Raw genomic sequence first — 15,791 nt, 5'->3', positions numbered from 1 at the left:
GTTCAAGACTGATTTGTGTTTTGTATTGATTGGCTTTCTCGTAGCTTAACTAGATCATGATGCTTGCAACACCAAGGTCATGGGTTTGATTCCCACGGAATACTAATACTGCCGAATGTATACATTGAATCAGGGTTATTGTTGTTAACTAAAACCATAGCAAAATATTATCATTACTTGACATAAAATTAATGTCAGCAAAAATTAAATTATTTTCAGCTAGTTACCGAGGCAACATTTATCATTACGGTTAGTCTAGACTGAAGTACCAATTTAACTAAATCTAAATCTTAAAAACATTTTTTTTTTAACGAAACTTTCCAAAAGCCGCAAGCTTCGTGGCTGGACTTGTGTTGTGAGATGAAAACTGTTGCCTATTATTGCTGGAGTTGAAGGTAGATCTCCGATTGAAAATGCGTATTTAGCTCAGGCTGCTTCTCCACCAATAAGGCTTAAACGCATTTAGCTTTTCCCTCATAGGCCTTTCTGTGTGTTATATATGCTTTAACGTTCTGTATATTTATCTAATATGTGATATTTAGCCGGTTGGTGTGTTGTTTGTCAGTTCTGATGTTAATTAGGAGAGTGATTAACATAATATTAGCGGATATTTCAAGTGGAAAAACCCGTCTTGTGTAAACCGATACGCGAGTGTCACTTCTACAGTAGAGAAACATTGTTGATTATCCGCATTTTGGTCGAAAATGTATTTAAACACGCTTTAAAAGGACGTTACTAGTACATTTGATGAGGAAAAGCTTCGTTTTTAAAGCGTGGACTCGATTGAATGTCGGTCTGTGTGCGCGCAGCTTGTAAACACAAGCCCAGTGATTTGAGTAAGTGCAGATTGGTTTGCAGTGGGATTTGAATTGTGGAGGTAAAATCCTCCTGTCAAAGGCAGGAGACAGTTGGTCTTGGGTTGACATGCTCGCTGAGATCTGATTGGCTCTGCATCCTGTGCTCTTGGCCATTTATAATTGCATATGATGTAACACTGAAACACTTGCTGATTAGCTCATGTTGCTCACCTCCCTCACTCTTTCAGTAGTGTATTGTATTGTATATATGAAATAAATGTTGGCCAATGCTCTTAAGATTAATTCTACATATTGGAGAAATAGGAGTGTATTAATTCAATAAGTAAGGGTTATATTCAGAGACTGATACTTTTAACAGAATGTTGTCAGTTGACGTTTTACATGCATTATATATGCACACATAACTATTTATGTAAAAAATGCATATATATATATGTTTAAAAAGATCCTCTTTTTTTATTATGCAGGGGAATAAAATACAAATTTTTGCAGATTTTATTCAAAGAATGTCAATAACGGCAAAATTTGTGACTGGAAACTGGTTTCATGTCACTCATCAACTGGGAACCTTAAGATCGTTTTTGAAGTTTCGGTTATTGAAGACACTTGAGTAGCCTGTGCCTTATTTCTCTAGCCTGTTGGATATTGAGCGAGAAAATCTTTTTGAATTCTCCTTAATTCATGCCAGTTGTTTACAGTATGATGTTATGCACTGTTTCCTGTCTGGTCATTCTCTGCATGCTAAATGCTTGTTCATGTGGTGCCTATCATGACTGTTTGTCTTGGATATGTCCAAACACTTTTAAGTGCAATTTCAAGGTTGAACAGCATCTGTTTACCACAGTTAACTTAGTTTATCATACTAGGTTGAGGCTGCATGTGCTTCAGTTTTGTCGCTGTGCAAACTGTGCATCTGATAAGGGGATTGAAACTCGGTTTGCAAGTTTTCCTTTTGGCCTAGAATTTATTATTTAGATTTTGTTTATTTCAGTTTATTCTTGTTTTAAAGTTTTCTTCATTAATAACTAATATGAGATTGTGAAATGAGAACCTGTGAAAAAAATAGTTTTTATACCAGAATTTCAACCTGTTTTTCTGCCGCTTTCTTAAAATCTGAACATAATTCCTTTTTGTTAGCAAGATTAGGGTCTCTATGGGATTGCTTTTTTAAATGTCTTTTTAATAATAATAATACATTCATTTATATAGCGCTTTTCTAGGCACTCTAAGCGCTTTACATTAAGGGAAGTTCTTGTCGAATTGAAGTATGATCTGTGAGTTTACAGGCAGTGAAGATCTGCAATATTGTCTGATGGTTTGGTCCTTAGAATTTCCATGTCATCTGTATATATGGGCCCAAATATGTCAGGTGTCATCATTAAAATGTGTTGATTGGGTTTTCAAACCATGTGATGCAAGCAATCCCAATAACTGAAACACTTAAGTTTGGGAGAAACTTTTTTTTATGTTTTGTTCACAAAGGTTGCATTTATTTGATCAATATCAGTAGAAACTCTAATATTTATAATTATACTATACAATTTAAAATAACTTTCTGTTTTTATTTAAAAAAGTGATTTAGTCCTGTGATGGCAAAGCTGAATTTTCAGCAGCCATTACTTCAGTCTTCAGTGTCACACGTTCCTTCAAAAATCATTCTAATAAGCTGATATGATGTTCAAGAAACATTTCTTATCGTTGTTGAAAACAGTTGTGTGGCTTTATATTTTTATGGAAATTGTGATACTATGATTGTGATAATATGATTCTGTGATTAAAAAGTTAAAAAGAGCAGCATTTAGATTTTTTTCATGACACTATAAAAGTACTTACTGTCACTTTTGATCAATTTAATGCATCCTTGCTAAATAATAGTATTAATTAAAAAAAACTTGCTGACTCCAAAAAGTAATGTATGTCCTTTAGTTTTTGTACAGAACTTCTTGGTTATTAATTATATTAGCTTAATAGATTCATTTTGATGTAGCTTTGAATTTTCTCCTATAATTACGTTTTATTTAATCTTAGACAGAGTTATGCTTACTGCAGCGTGTGAATGGCGTCCTGCCTTCAGTCTTCTGGTGTCCACCCCATCCCCCATGGCCAATCACAGCGTCCGTCCAGCAGCCTCTCTTGTCAAGGGAGCCCACACTTTATCTTATGCAGATTAGCCATGTGCTGCTTTTATTTATTTTATTTTTCCATTCGGACACTGGAAAATGTCAAGAGCAACTTGTCCTCAGTCGTTTCACACTTTAGAGCGTTTACAGCCGTAGACCTCCTTTCAAGGTTTGAACTCCAGCCAGATTCGAAACGAGCCTCCTAGATATTAGACAGACATCCTAGATGAGGTTTCCCTTGTCTAAATGGGATAGGATGACACGGTGTACTTTGTTGTTTTGTTATATTTTCATGTTGTGTCATTCAGTATGATTTTTACGATTTGGTCATGTTTGAGTCCGTGCCCATCTGTGAAGAACGGATGATTTTGCCATCCATTTTTCCACAGTCTGACTTAGGTTACGTCCACACAAAGCCAGAGCTTTCCCTATCCGATCTTTTTTTTCCCCCCTCTTCTCAAGAAATATCTGCGTCCACACAAAACCACCAAACTGACACAAAACGATGTAGTATACATGCCAGACCAGTATGTGGCGCTGTAATTCTGCCACAGAGATACATTAAAAACAGAGAAGAAGACTTATGCGCATTAACCTTGCGCGCGGTATACAAACGAACATGGAACAATACATGTATTAATCTGTGTTAATGTTAGTTAATAAAAAGACAATCGTTGAGTGTTTGTTCATGTTTTTGTTGCTGTTACGTGATGTAGCGGTGCCTGACTAGGGGCGAGACATGGGCTGATGATGTCTTCGTTTCAGAAAATATACGGATTTGCTGTCCACACAAAAACGCAGGGGCGTCGTTTTCAGATTTATCCACTCTGGGACCCGGTTTCAAAAAAATATCGGTTTCACTCTCACAAAACGCCGGATCCGTGTGGACAAAACGCCTATACGATACAAAATATATGCGTATACAGCTAAATAGGGCTGCACAATTAATCGAATGCGATTGTCATGCGCATTTTGATAGTAATGTCGGTTCTGAAATCATCATCATCACGTGCTTTCAGATGGAGCAGAATTTACTACACATAGCCGTAGTTCACTGACAAGTTACGCAAAAAAAATCGCAGACAATTTTGTTGCGCGATTATGAAATCGTTCGCGATAATGACAGCTGTTTTTTGCATAGCTTCTCAGTTAACTACGGCTCTGTGAAGTAAATGCTGCTCCATCTGAAAGCATGTGAAAATACCACATTTAATAACACATTTCTACTCAACTCCCTTTATAACATCAGCATGACAATCGCAGCTTCTGTCGAATCGCGATCTTGATTCCATTTCGATTAGGGATGCACCGATATGAACATTTTGGCCGATACAATAACTGATAATTCTTTATTTTTGAAAGCCGATAACCGATATGTTGGCCGATAAATCTATATCCAAATTTTTATATACTTTTTGAGAGCCTGATTACAAAAAGTTCTCATCATTAAAACCCACATCCCAAACACTTCAACATAAGCAACCTAGTTTGAACAGTGTACGTTTTAAAAATAATTTTACACTCCCATTACCAAATTTTGTCATAAAAAAGTCTTACAAATAAATAAAATAATGCATAAATAATGCAAACAAGTCACTGGACATCATTACACGTGTAAAGAATCAAAATGAATGCGCCATAGATCAATAAAACGGAATAGCCTCTGCACGGACAATAATTAAATGATTTTAATTACTAAACCATATTTCATTAGAATGTTATATACACAACATTCCCAATCATAGTTATTAATGTTGTGCACTGCTGTTTGAGCTGTGTGCACTGAGCTAAAGATGTTCACCGGTAAACTGAAGCGCTCTTTTAACTTAACCAAAGGTATTCTATACGAGATAAATCAGATATACATCAAATAAACACAATAATACAACATACAATTGCACAAAAGGCTGCAAACGAGCAGCGCGAAACTAAAGTGTCTCTGAAGGAAATAATGCATTATTTATCGGCTTTAAGATATCGGCAACATTTTCTTATCGGGCCGATACCGATAACAGAAAAAATGAGCATTTATCGGCCGATACCGATATGGTGTCCGATATATCGTGCATCCCTAATTTCGATTTATCGTGCAGCCCTACAGCTAAACGTGTCTCCGTGTGGACGGGGCTTTATAATAATGCAAGACGGCCTACACACTTCCAAATGACAACAAACTTTTAATTTCTAAGAATATTTAGATCATGGAAATTAAGTATCAAACTATTAGATACCTTAAAAAACTTGAATAAATAGTAAATAAACATTTTCTAACAAAAAGTGCAAAGTAACAAGTACAAAAAAAGAAAAATGCACAAAGAACTTGTATGGAGATTTTTCCATCTACAGATGTTTCCCTGACCTTCTTTTCTCTGTAAATTAAGGGTGCACACTATTGCTGGAAAACACAATCAGTACTTAGCAGTAGGGCTGTGCGATTTGGGGGAAAATATCAAATTGCAAATTTTTTTTAAATGTATTTATTTATTTTTTTTGACAGAGATTGCGATTTGATTTGCGATTTTAAATTTGCAAAGTCAAGCTTCAGCTCAATATTGTCAATAATGTGCAGCACAGTATGGGTATCATTACCCTGCTGAAAAAAACAATAGAAACCATCACAGAAATTCTTATAGTTTCCATTAAACCATTACAAAATTCCTTTTTGTTTTGGGCATTATTCCAAAAGGAATTACTGTTGTTTTTTTAAATTTAGTTTGTGACTAAATCTTGTTGGATCCGCTCAAACTGTCAGTCAAACCTCATAACGCCACCCCCTGTCTTGACTGACTGAGTGCAGTGAACTGAAGTTCCACAGCAGAGCAGCTGAACATCTTGCAAGGGTAAATAAATATCTTCTTGTTTGTATAAGTACAGTGTTGTCTTTACGCAAGAAACACTAGTATGTCAACTGTATAAAGGCTCATGTTTTATGCATTTGAGGTCTGAGACCGGACCTGCGGAGAGAGGGCATTTGCCATCTAAATTAGTCATAGCCAATAGCCTACACTTAAATAGCCTGTGCATACAGTAGCATTTCATCTTTTATAAAATGACATTTTGGCCGAACTTATTTTACAACAGGAAAAACCGAGCGCCCATATAGCGACAACAAACTTTGTAACCTGTTGATCATAACGTAATGTGATGCTGCCGTTTTAATGATGGACAAATTGCACATTTGCACACACATTCGCTGGTCAAAAACCCGGCCATAACTGCATTTGAGTTTGACACAAAGCGACTGAGTGTTCCTCGTGAGCTAGGTAAAATATATTTCTAAGAAAATTCTTCTTTGATTTATCTATCAGCTATCTGCTGATACACTTAATTTAAAAACATTTAAATCATATTATATATGGTCACACTCACAGCATAGTTAATGTTTACGATGTTAATATGCATGTATTTGCTAGCTAGCTAATTTTTGAATGTAGTATTCTATACTCTCCGCTTATCATTAAGATTTAACCAGTAAAAAAAAGGGGGGGGTGCTCATTTTCAGTTTCAGCACATGCCCCTCAAATGGTCTGTGCACGGCCCTGATTACATATGTTACATAGGCTGATTTATTCATTTTAAGTATTTGGGATTTTAAGAGCAAGTGGAAAATGTGCTGAATGTTTCATTTCATCCAAGTGAAATTAGCAAGCAGTTAGACTGAATTTACACTTGTTTTAAACGCAGAGCCAGGCGCGAGTCGACACAGGGCTGCGCGCGAGCGTCAAGCCTCATCCATACTGCCAGATGCGCTCCTGAAGACTTGCGGTGCGGAGCCGGGTGTGAGTATAAACGAGCATTACGAGACAGGCTGCGTGAGTGCGGCAAGCATGAACGGCTCGTCGTTGACTCGGGATTCGCGTCGCGTGGGGCAGAGAGGAGCGAGTATGAGAAGCATTCACAGACACAGGCTGTGTGTGCACTCTTCTGAATTGGGAATAGCCAACATGCATTATAAACTTATTTCAAATTAATCTGTTGGGGAGATAAAATGTGTAAGATAACGTTCAAAATCATTCTAATATGCTGATTTGCTGCTTAAATATTTCCTATCAGTGTTAAAAAACAGTTGAGAAGCTTATATTTGTGGAAACCAGGATGCAGTTTTGAGGGTTCTTTGATGGATTGAAATCTTTTAGCATTTATAGAAACATTTTGTAACATTATAAATGCCTTTACTGTCACTTTTGATCAATTTAATGCATCCTTGATGAATACAAGTATTAATTTCTTTCAAAAACAGATCTTACTGACCCCAAAATTTTGAACTGAATTTGGATATCATATTTTGTGTAGGTGAACTCTGGAGAGGAGTTAATTTGGCTGCTTGGTAAATGTATTACGCTGACCTTCAGGATTTCACTTTTCAATGAATAGATTTTACAATCATGAAACACTGTGGACATTATGTATGAAAGTATGCTTAATATTTCATGCGTCAGAATGTTGTTTTTGTTTTTGAACGTACACAGAGGTGAATTATGATAGAAAAGGCAGCATACACTTATTTCTCTCTGTGAGTGAGTTTTGTTCTCAAGTACATCAAGTAATTGTTGAAATGTAAGTATCCTACTATGAAATACTGTACTTGAATGCAACATAAGTATTTAAATTGCATTAATCTTTAACCTGGAGGAGAACAGGATGAAGTCTCATTGCAGTGCAGCCATTATAAGGATGTTCATTTAATTAACATTTACTTGTTAATATTTAAAAAAAAAAAGTTAAAAACACAAAGTGAAAATAAATGTTTAAGGACACACACAAGAATATTATCAACTAGAATTGTGATCGCTTGTTGGTGATGAAGTTAAGCTTCTAAAAGCAAAATAAAGTCTTAGGTCTGTATTTTTAAATTTCAAGTGTTGGCAAGCGATGTTTAAATCAGTCAGATTGTCTATGCGAAAGACTACATTTTAAGCTGATGCAATTAATATAGTTCCATGTTCTGCAAATATCAGAATTGAATGCTGGAAGCTTGGTGTATTTTTGTTGTCCATCAGTGTTTGTGCACTGCAGTTGTTATTTGTTAGTTTACAACCAAATGACTTGTATTCCAACTCCAATATTTACGTGACCCCCTCATCTTGGATTTCTATGCTCCAGCGTTCATCTCATTGCAAGTCAAGCTGGACCTCTCCTCTCATGTCATTAAGCCCTGTGTCATTCATTCGGTGCCAATATTGCCGTCTTTTTCCGAAAAAAGGAAAAGCTGGCTTGGCCGAGGCTCAAGCAGAGCTACAGCTGCGATGTGTTAAATATTCGGCAGACTGCCCTCCATTTGAAATGAGTTATATATATATATATATATATGTATATAGCACTGTTGACTTCCTTAACTAAGGCTGTGCAAGGTAACGTTCAGGTTAATAACCGTGGGAATCAGCAGCAGAGGGTTATTTACTGTCTCTCTTTTTCCTTCTCCTTTTACCACTATAATTTCCCCCCTCTGGCTGTTCTCTCTCTTCTTCTCTTGTGGTTTCTTGCATTTTTATTCTGTCCTTGCTATTCTTTAATTTCCACCCTGGCTTTTTAAAATCATATTCTCCAGTGTGGGAGCTCAGTAGTACAGAATAATAGTTTGATTGAATGGTTTTGGAAAATGTGTCCTTGAGTTTTTAAAAAGCTTTGTAGATGTCTTTGTGTGAAACTCAGTTTATGCTTTTCTGTCATTATCTGTGAGATACCTTTGCTCAAACCACTTTGTCGCTCTCGTTCCACAGACTCCAGGCTCCATGGATCAACTGGGGAAAATGCGCGGTCAGTCTTATGGGTCGGGCGGGCCTTACTCCCAGCAGCCCCATCAAGGGCCTCCTCCAGCACCCCAGCAGAGTCCTGCTTACCCAGGCCAGGGCTATGGGCCCCCTGGCCCTCAGAGATACCCTATGGGCATGCAAGGACGTATGCAATACGGCCAGCAGGTCAGTGATCTTTCTCAGCATTTTAAGGGGTTCACCGTTTGAATATGCTGAACTGTTGTAGTTAAATGAGTGAATATCCTGGTAATTATAAGTTGTGAAGCTAGTAATGATTTTTTTTGGTAACCTATTGCAATGTGTTTTCTCATTTAATTAGAGGTAGGGGGAAAATACACGATCGTGTTGCAGTGTTCTTTTAGTGCTGGCATCGATGTCATTTTTTTTTAGCATGCTTTTTAAGATTTTAAAGTTAGTTTAGCAGTATAGATACACAGATACTGTTTTCAAGGTAAAAAAAAATCATTTTGTGTAAAGTCAGGTTGCTAATAGTTTAAGATGAAATTGCAGTCAAATTAAGGTTTATTAACACTGATGCAGTAAGAAAATTCTATAGTAATACATTTTTATTAACAATTCAAGATGTTACAGTCAGCCCATTATTTTCTTTGACCTTAGCCTGTAATTCTATAATTTAAAAAAAATTGTTTATGCTGTTGAATGTATGCTTACATTCAACATTGTTTTACAATGTGGTTACGCCTGAATATCTTATGTTTAACTTTCTTGTGAAAAAAAAATGAATACGAATTACATTAATTTGAAGTAAAAAGATTTTTTGGGGCTTTCATTTTTGGGTTAAATCACTGTGTATCATAGTGTTTGGTTACAAAGCTTGACAAAAATGGCAACGTGTAGCATATGTGTCTCAACTATCATGGGATCTTTAGCCTTTCCTAGCCTTAATAAATAATTACAAATGTGATGCTGGACAAGGTCACACTTTCTGGTACAATAACTAAATTTTATCCTTGTCTTATTATTTAGGGAATAGGAAGGATAAAAAGTTGTTAGGCTATGTACAGGTATATTGTGTACAGGTTATAAATAAAACTCATCTAATCTCTTTTAGCAATAAACTTTCTGTCCCAGTTTTAATCTTAAATATTATTTATGTGAGCTCATATTAACAATAACATGGAATTTTAAAATTAGAATTGTCAGTGCTTAGAAGAGTCATGGAAATTTCTGATGTTGAAATATCAGTTTTCTATTAACATTGAGTGCTAAAACCTTGAGCAATGCACTGTTTTAAATCTCAGGACGATTTTACTTTGTTACTGATAACATTTAGTACATTTTTAAAAAGCAGCAGATTAAAACTATGAATTCTCATCCTTTAATCAAGAACGAACTGGAAAAGTAATGGAAATTCAAGAAGTCTACTTTTATAAGGCTTAATGCAACACAGATTGCTTCAAAGCAGCTATACAGTAATGAACAGGAAAAACCGTGTCAGTGTCACAAATACATTTGTCGAAAGAAGTGGGAGCCTTGTCTATGGCATGTCAATAAAAAAAGAACTGTTTCTTTTTTGTCTATTTACCCACATGATATAAATAAGTGTGGGAAATACCATGAGTGTAATGATCTTTGGTGCCATCCTACTTGTTTGCACAGGTGCCATCATATGGACAGCAGGGACCAGGGGGTTATGTGCAGCAGGGGCAGCAGCCCTATTACGGCCAGCATGGTCAGGGTCCTCACTCGGGCCAGCAGCAGTCGCCATACCCCGGGCCTTCCCCAGGGCAACCAGGAGGTCAGGGACCTTATTCACAGCAACCTCATGGCCCCCAGTCATCTGGCCCACACGGACAGGCTGGTCCTCCTTACCAACAACCCCACATGCCCCAGCAGCCACAGGGGCAGATGACTGGCCCTTCGCCGGGCCCGCCGCAGTCCCCATACTCTCAGTCCTCGGCGCCACCCCAGGCCAGCCAGTCTCCCTATCCACAGCAACAGGTGCCTCAGTCCCAGCCCTCGCAGCAGGGGAGCTCCCAGGCTCCTCCTGCATCCCAACCCAGTTACCCGCCTGGCCAAGGCCCCCAACAACAACCGCAGCAGCCGCCACCGCCAACATCACAGCCCCCCCCTCCTAGATGAGATAAATAAGGCCAGCAGCCTCTGGCTGTGTGATTGTATGTGTACGAGAGCACTTGAGTGTGTGTGTGTGTCCCAGAGAGGAAAAAAAAACTGTGCCAGAGTTCATTGTTGCCGAGTGGAGGAAGCTGTCACCGGAAGATTTATTCTAAAGAACAAGAAAAGTTTTTGTGGTATAATTAAATTTTGCTATTGTGCTGCTGATTTAATTTGAAATTTTCTATTATTTTTTTTTTCACATACTGTGATTTTATTTATATATATATAATGTATGTATGTATGTATATGTGTTGTTTTTTTTTGTTTTTTTTTTAGAGTGAGCTTTTGGGCTTATTTTCAGTACAGAATATCTATCTTGCCTTGGCCTAACAATTAAGCAACGAACCTTATCCAGAGCCTGCAAGACATACTTGTGATTCCAAATGTGGATTTATTTTTTAGAAATATTCTTTAATATCTGTGAAAGCTGAATGTTGCTGATTGGATAGGAAAATGTTAGTAAAATAAAAATAATGCCATGAAGAGTTCTTTGAGACAGCTGACAGCTTCATTTTTAAATCCCTAGCAGAAATGCTGGAATACCAAATGATAACACCAGCTGAGCTTGTTTTTTTTCCCGTTTTCTCTTCTATTTGTATTTTTGTCTTTCTATGGGAACACAGATTATTTTTTCCCAATTACGTTCATATTTGCAGTGCATGAAATGGAAATAACATGCATTTTCTAAATGAATGTTATTGGTCTTACTGTGACAGATTTCATTTTTCAAAATACATTTTTTTGAATTCTTAACATCATAATGAGACTTCTCTCTGGTGACACTTGCCAGACTCCAACCATTTAGTCAGCTTAAACCGGAGCTTGCATTCAGATCTGCCATTCATCTAATGAACCATCATTGGATAGTCTCCACCCTACTTTTTTTCTTCTTTTCCAAAAAATCGGAGGACAAGATACTACTTCCGCTACATTACGACTTCATCAGATTTTTCTAACCTTCTCTCTACGGTTCTCTTTGCTTAGGACCTATCCGGTTCAATCGATGACCTGCCTACTGGTACGGAGGGCGCTTTGAGCCCTGGAGTCAGCACATCTGGAGTATCCAGCAGTCAAGGAGAACAGAGCAATCCAGCACAGTCACCCTTCTCCCCTCACACTTCTCCCCCGGTGGGCTCTCCTGCCAGCGCCTCAGCATCTCGTTCTGGGCCACTGTCCCCTGCCACGATGCCAGGTAGGGCTAGTACTCCTTAAATTATTTTGAAATGTGTTCATGCTACTTTATGGGACAGTCATCAGGAAGATGGTTTGGAATGGTTACAAATATTAAATATTAAGAATATTTTGTGGCACAAATTGCAATTTTTTTTTTGACCATATGGCATGAGTTTGTGGTTTGACTACCACTTTATCCTCACTAATGGAAGATGGTGGAGTGCTTGAAACATTTAAATTTAATCTATTTTCATTTCAAATCAGTTACTTCAAGTTATAGAATGTGATTATTTTTTACAACTTTTATTTGATTTTTATTTTAGTTTAACCACATTATTTGAATTTCTCATTTTTAGGAAACCAGATGCCTCCCCGCCCTTCAAGTGGACAGTCTGATGGAATGATGCAACCTTCAATGAATCAACCTGGCATTGGCCAAGAAAGAGGTAACTCAGTCTGTATAATTTGAAAAAGACAGGACTTGTTTTCCATCCTGATGCTCTCTTTTTTATTTATTGTATCAATACATTAATCTTGTTGTCTGCACAGGATATATGCAGAGAAACCCTCAGATGGCACCCTATGGGTCTCCACAGTCTAGCTCTGCGTTGTCTCCTCGTCAGTCATCTGGAGGCCAGGTGCATGCTGGAATGGTCCCTTATCAGCAGAACAACTCGATGGCAAACTATGGGCCTCAAGGTGGTCAATATGGCCCACAGGGTAAGTGGCTCAGTGGTAACAACTGACTATAATTTAATGCAAAACGCATCTTATTTAGAACAATTTAAGAAAAATGTACATTTAAAAAATGGGTCCCTTGTTGAGAGAAGTTACTGTAGTGGAGGTGCAGATATTGGGCTTTTATCTTTCTCTTCTTGCTGTCCCTCCAAATCCTTCTCACTCTCCCTCTTTTTCTCTCTGTGCGACCAGTGGATCACAGTGTGGTTATTTTTAGCCTCAATGAAAAAAAGAAAGTTGACGTAGCATGGCTCACGTCAGTTGAGCAGCTACAGAGGCTGTGGGTTACAGCAGCGCTACATGCTGCTAAACAATCAAGGGCCTGGAAGTCTCTTAACAAGCCCACCAATGAGGGAACCATACCCCAAAACATTCGGCCAATGCTAATTGTTAATTGCTAATACTGTTGTGGTGTTCAGACTTTTTGTTTCATTCCCAAATTGTAGTACTGAATAAGATTTCTTATTAAATGTTTTATTTCTCTCTTCAGAAAGATGCAGCATAAGCAATATGCTGTTTTGATTAACTTAACTGCTTTTATTGTCATTGTATAACTATTATTAATATAGCATTATGTAGGTTTGTTTTGCATTTCTATGCATGCATGTATTTTAAAACAGTACTGTACTTTTTTCACAATCGTGGAAACTTTGTATCAAATTACAACTTCCTGTCTTCCTCTTCAGGTTACCCCAGGCAGCCTGGTTACAGTGGCATGCCTAATGCCAATTACCCAGGCCCTGGCATGGGCGGAACCATGAACCCTATGTCTGGACAAGGAGGAGGGCCAATGTTTGCTGGCATGCCGGCTGGAAGGATGCCTCATGGACAGATGGTTGCACGTCCCTATGGCCCCAATATGGGTCCCAACATGAGTCCCAATATGGGTCCTAATATGGGCAGCATGCCCCCTCAAGTGGGAACCGGGATGTGCCCACCTCCAGGCCTCAACAGAAAGCCACAGGATGCTGCAACAATGCAGCACGGACCTGCCAACTCGATACACAACAGGTACACAAGAACTGAAATACAAATGAAGTTGTGCATTATCATTGTTCTGTCGGGTCCAGTCAGGTAGTTTGAAGTTAAATGTGTTTTGCCTCACAGGCTACCAGGTTTCCCCAGTATGTCTCCTGGTCCCGGTATGACGGGCTCAGGACCTCCATATGGCCCTTCCATGAACAACATGCCTGGGATGATGAATACCCAGGGTTCACCCTACCCTATGGGTGGTAACATGGCTAACAACACTAGTGGTAAGATAGTAAAAAATCTGTTTTTGTATGGTACAAAAAAAAAAAGAACCCAGCTGAAGTCATTTTTACCTGCCTGGTCACATTCATGGTTAATGTATCTGTTTTTCTCTTAGGCATGTCCCCTGGTCCGGACTTTGGTATGGATGGGAAACTTAACCAAACCCAGAAAATTAATAACAAAGTTGAGGGGACGCCCAAGACAGAATCAAAATCCAAGGTTTGCTTAACATTTAGATAGAAGTGTAATGTCTTTACAGCAGAAATCAGTCATCCTTTGTTGCACTTCCTGTGTAATTCCTTTTATATAAACTGCTTCTGCCTAGAAGTCAAGTTCCTCCACAACAACCAATGAGAAGATCACTCGGTTGTATGAGCTAGGCCCAGAGCCAGAAAGAAAGATGTGGGTAGACCGTTACTTGGCTTTCATAGAAGAGAAAGCCATGGGCATGAGTAACCTACCAGCTGTGGGACGTAAACCCCTTGATCTCTTCCGCCTCTACATGTCCGTCAAGAACCCAGCTGAAGTCATTTTTACCTGCCTGGTCACATTCATGGTTAATGTATCTGTTTTTCTCTTAGGCATGTCCCCTGGTCTGGACTTTGGTATGGATGGGAAACTTAACCAAACCCAGAAAATTAATAACAAAGTTGAGGGGACGCCCAAGACAGAATCAAAATCCAAGGTTTGCTTAACATTTAGATAGAAGTGTAATGTCTTTACAGCAGAAATCAGTCATCCTTTGTTGCACTTCCTGTGTAATTCCTTTTATATAAACTGCTTCTGCCTAGAAGTCAAGTTCCTCCACAACAACCAATGAGAAGATCACTCGGTTGTATGAGCTAGGCCCAGAGCCAGAAAGAAAGATGTGGGTAGACCGTTACTTGGCTTTCATAGAAGAGAAAGCCATGGGCATGAGTAACCTACCAGCTGTGGGACGTAAACCCCTTGATCTCTTCCGCCTCTACATGTCCGTCAAGGAGATTGGAGGACTTACACAGGTATATATGCAAGTTGTCCATACACATTAAGATAATGTTGAAGGTCTCGACTCATTTTCTCTCAAGGGTGTTTGCTTATATCCTTTGGCGTCCTTGTAAATGCAGGTTAATAAGAACAAAAAATGGAGAGAGCTGTCCACAAATCTGAACGTGGGGACCTCCAGCAGTGCTGCCAGCTCTCTGAAAAAGCAGTACATTCAATGTCTGTATGCTTTTGAATGTAAGATTGAGCGTGGAGAAGACCCACCACCTGACATTATGTCTGGAGATAGCAAAAAGAACCAGGCCAAGATTCAGCCTCCCTCCCCAGGTGAGTTCGGCGTCTTGGATCTTAAAGAGCAGGTCATATGGGTTTTTGAAAAATATCTCTTTTGCAGTTTATAACATAGCTATCCTTAAATGAAAACACTCTGCAAAGTTGTTAATCAAAAAAGTGCATGATAAAATAAAGATATTGTCTCTCAAAAGAGAGAGTCGGTTCTGAATAGCCAAAAACGAGTCGTCATATTTTCGAATCTTTTGCCTGTCACCGGTATACGTCACTGGGTAACACATTTGCATAATCCCAGACTGCCCGCGAAATACGAACAGAGTCTGACCTGCCCACAAACACTTCCGCTAGACTAGTTAGTGTGTTTACATCATGTTGAGAAGTCGCTGTGTTCAAGGATACCACAGAAATACAATTCAAACCTTTTGTTGTATGCATGTCATTTTACCAAGGACTGCTTCTCTAATCTTGGCTTTTATCTTCGTTGGCTTCTTCTATCTTCTTAATTTGGACTAACAAGCTCT

At 38.4% G+C, this 15,791-nt stretch overlaps 2 protein-coding genes across 2 annotated transcripts in view; both read left to right on the top strand.

The window, feature by feature from the left end:
* The first annotated feature begins 320 nt into the window (after positions 1-320).
* Positions 321-10,794, top strand: LOC107587851 (AT-rich interactive domain-containing protein 1A-like). Its single transcript, XM_016275815.1, has 3 exons — positions 321-395; positions 8,659-8,856; positions 10,312-10,794. The coding sequence occupies exons 2-3, from the start codon at positions 8,671-8,673 to the stop codon at positions 10,792-10,794; spliced, it is 669 nt and encodes a 222-aa protein (XP_016131301.1). The 5' UTR covers positions 321-395; positions 8,659-8,670.
* A 724-nt stretch (positions 10,795-11,518) lies between these two features.
* Positions 11,519-15,791, top strand: part of LOC107587850 (AT-rich interactive domain-containing protein 1A-like) — a 12,112-nt gene continuing 7,839 nt past the window's right edge. Inside the window, exons 1-10 of the mRNA XM_016275813.1 lie at positions 11,519-11,539; positions 11,815-12,022; positions 12,360-12,449; positions 12,553-12,723; positions 13,428-13,752; positions 13,849-13,997; positions 14,111-14,214; positions 14,321-14,497; positions 14,964-14,996; positions 15,102-15,306. Of these exons, the coding sequence (XP_016131299.1) occupies positions 11,519-11,539; positions 11,815-12,022; positions 12,360-12,449; positions 12,553-12,723; positions 13,428-13,752; positions 13,849-13,997; positions 14,111-14,214; positions 14,321-14,497; positions 14,964-14,996; positions 15,102-15,306 (1,483 nt within the window). The remainder of the gene's footprint in view (positions 11,540-11,814; positions 12,023-12,359; positions 12,450-12,552; positions 12,724-13,427; positions 13,753-13,848; positions 13,998-14,110; positions 14,215-14,320; positions 14,498-14,963; positions 14,997-15,101; positions 15,307-15,791) is intronic.

The sequence above is a fragment of the Sinocyclocheilus grahami genome, unplaced genomic scaffold (genome assembly GCF_001515645.1).
Source record: "Sinocyclocheilus grahami isolate Dianchi unplaced genomic scaffold, SAMN03320097.WGS_v1.1 scaffold96.1, whole genome shotgun sequence".
NCBI classification, from domain to species: domain Eukaryota; kingdom Metazoa; phylum Chordata; class Actinopteri; order Cypriniformes; family Cyprinidae; genus Sinocyclocheilus; species Sinocyclocheilus grahami.
The sequence above is the reverse complement of the archived record's forward strand: the minus strand, read 5'-3'. Positions and strand labels throughout refer to the sequence as shown.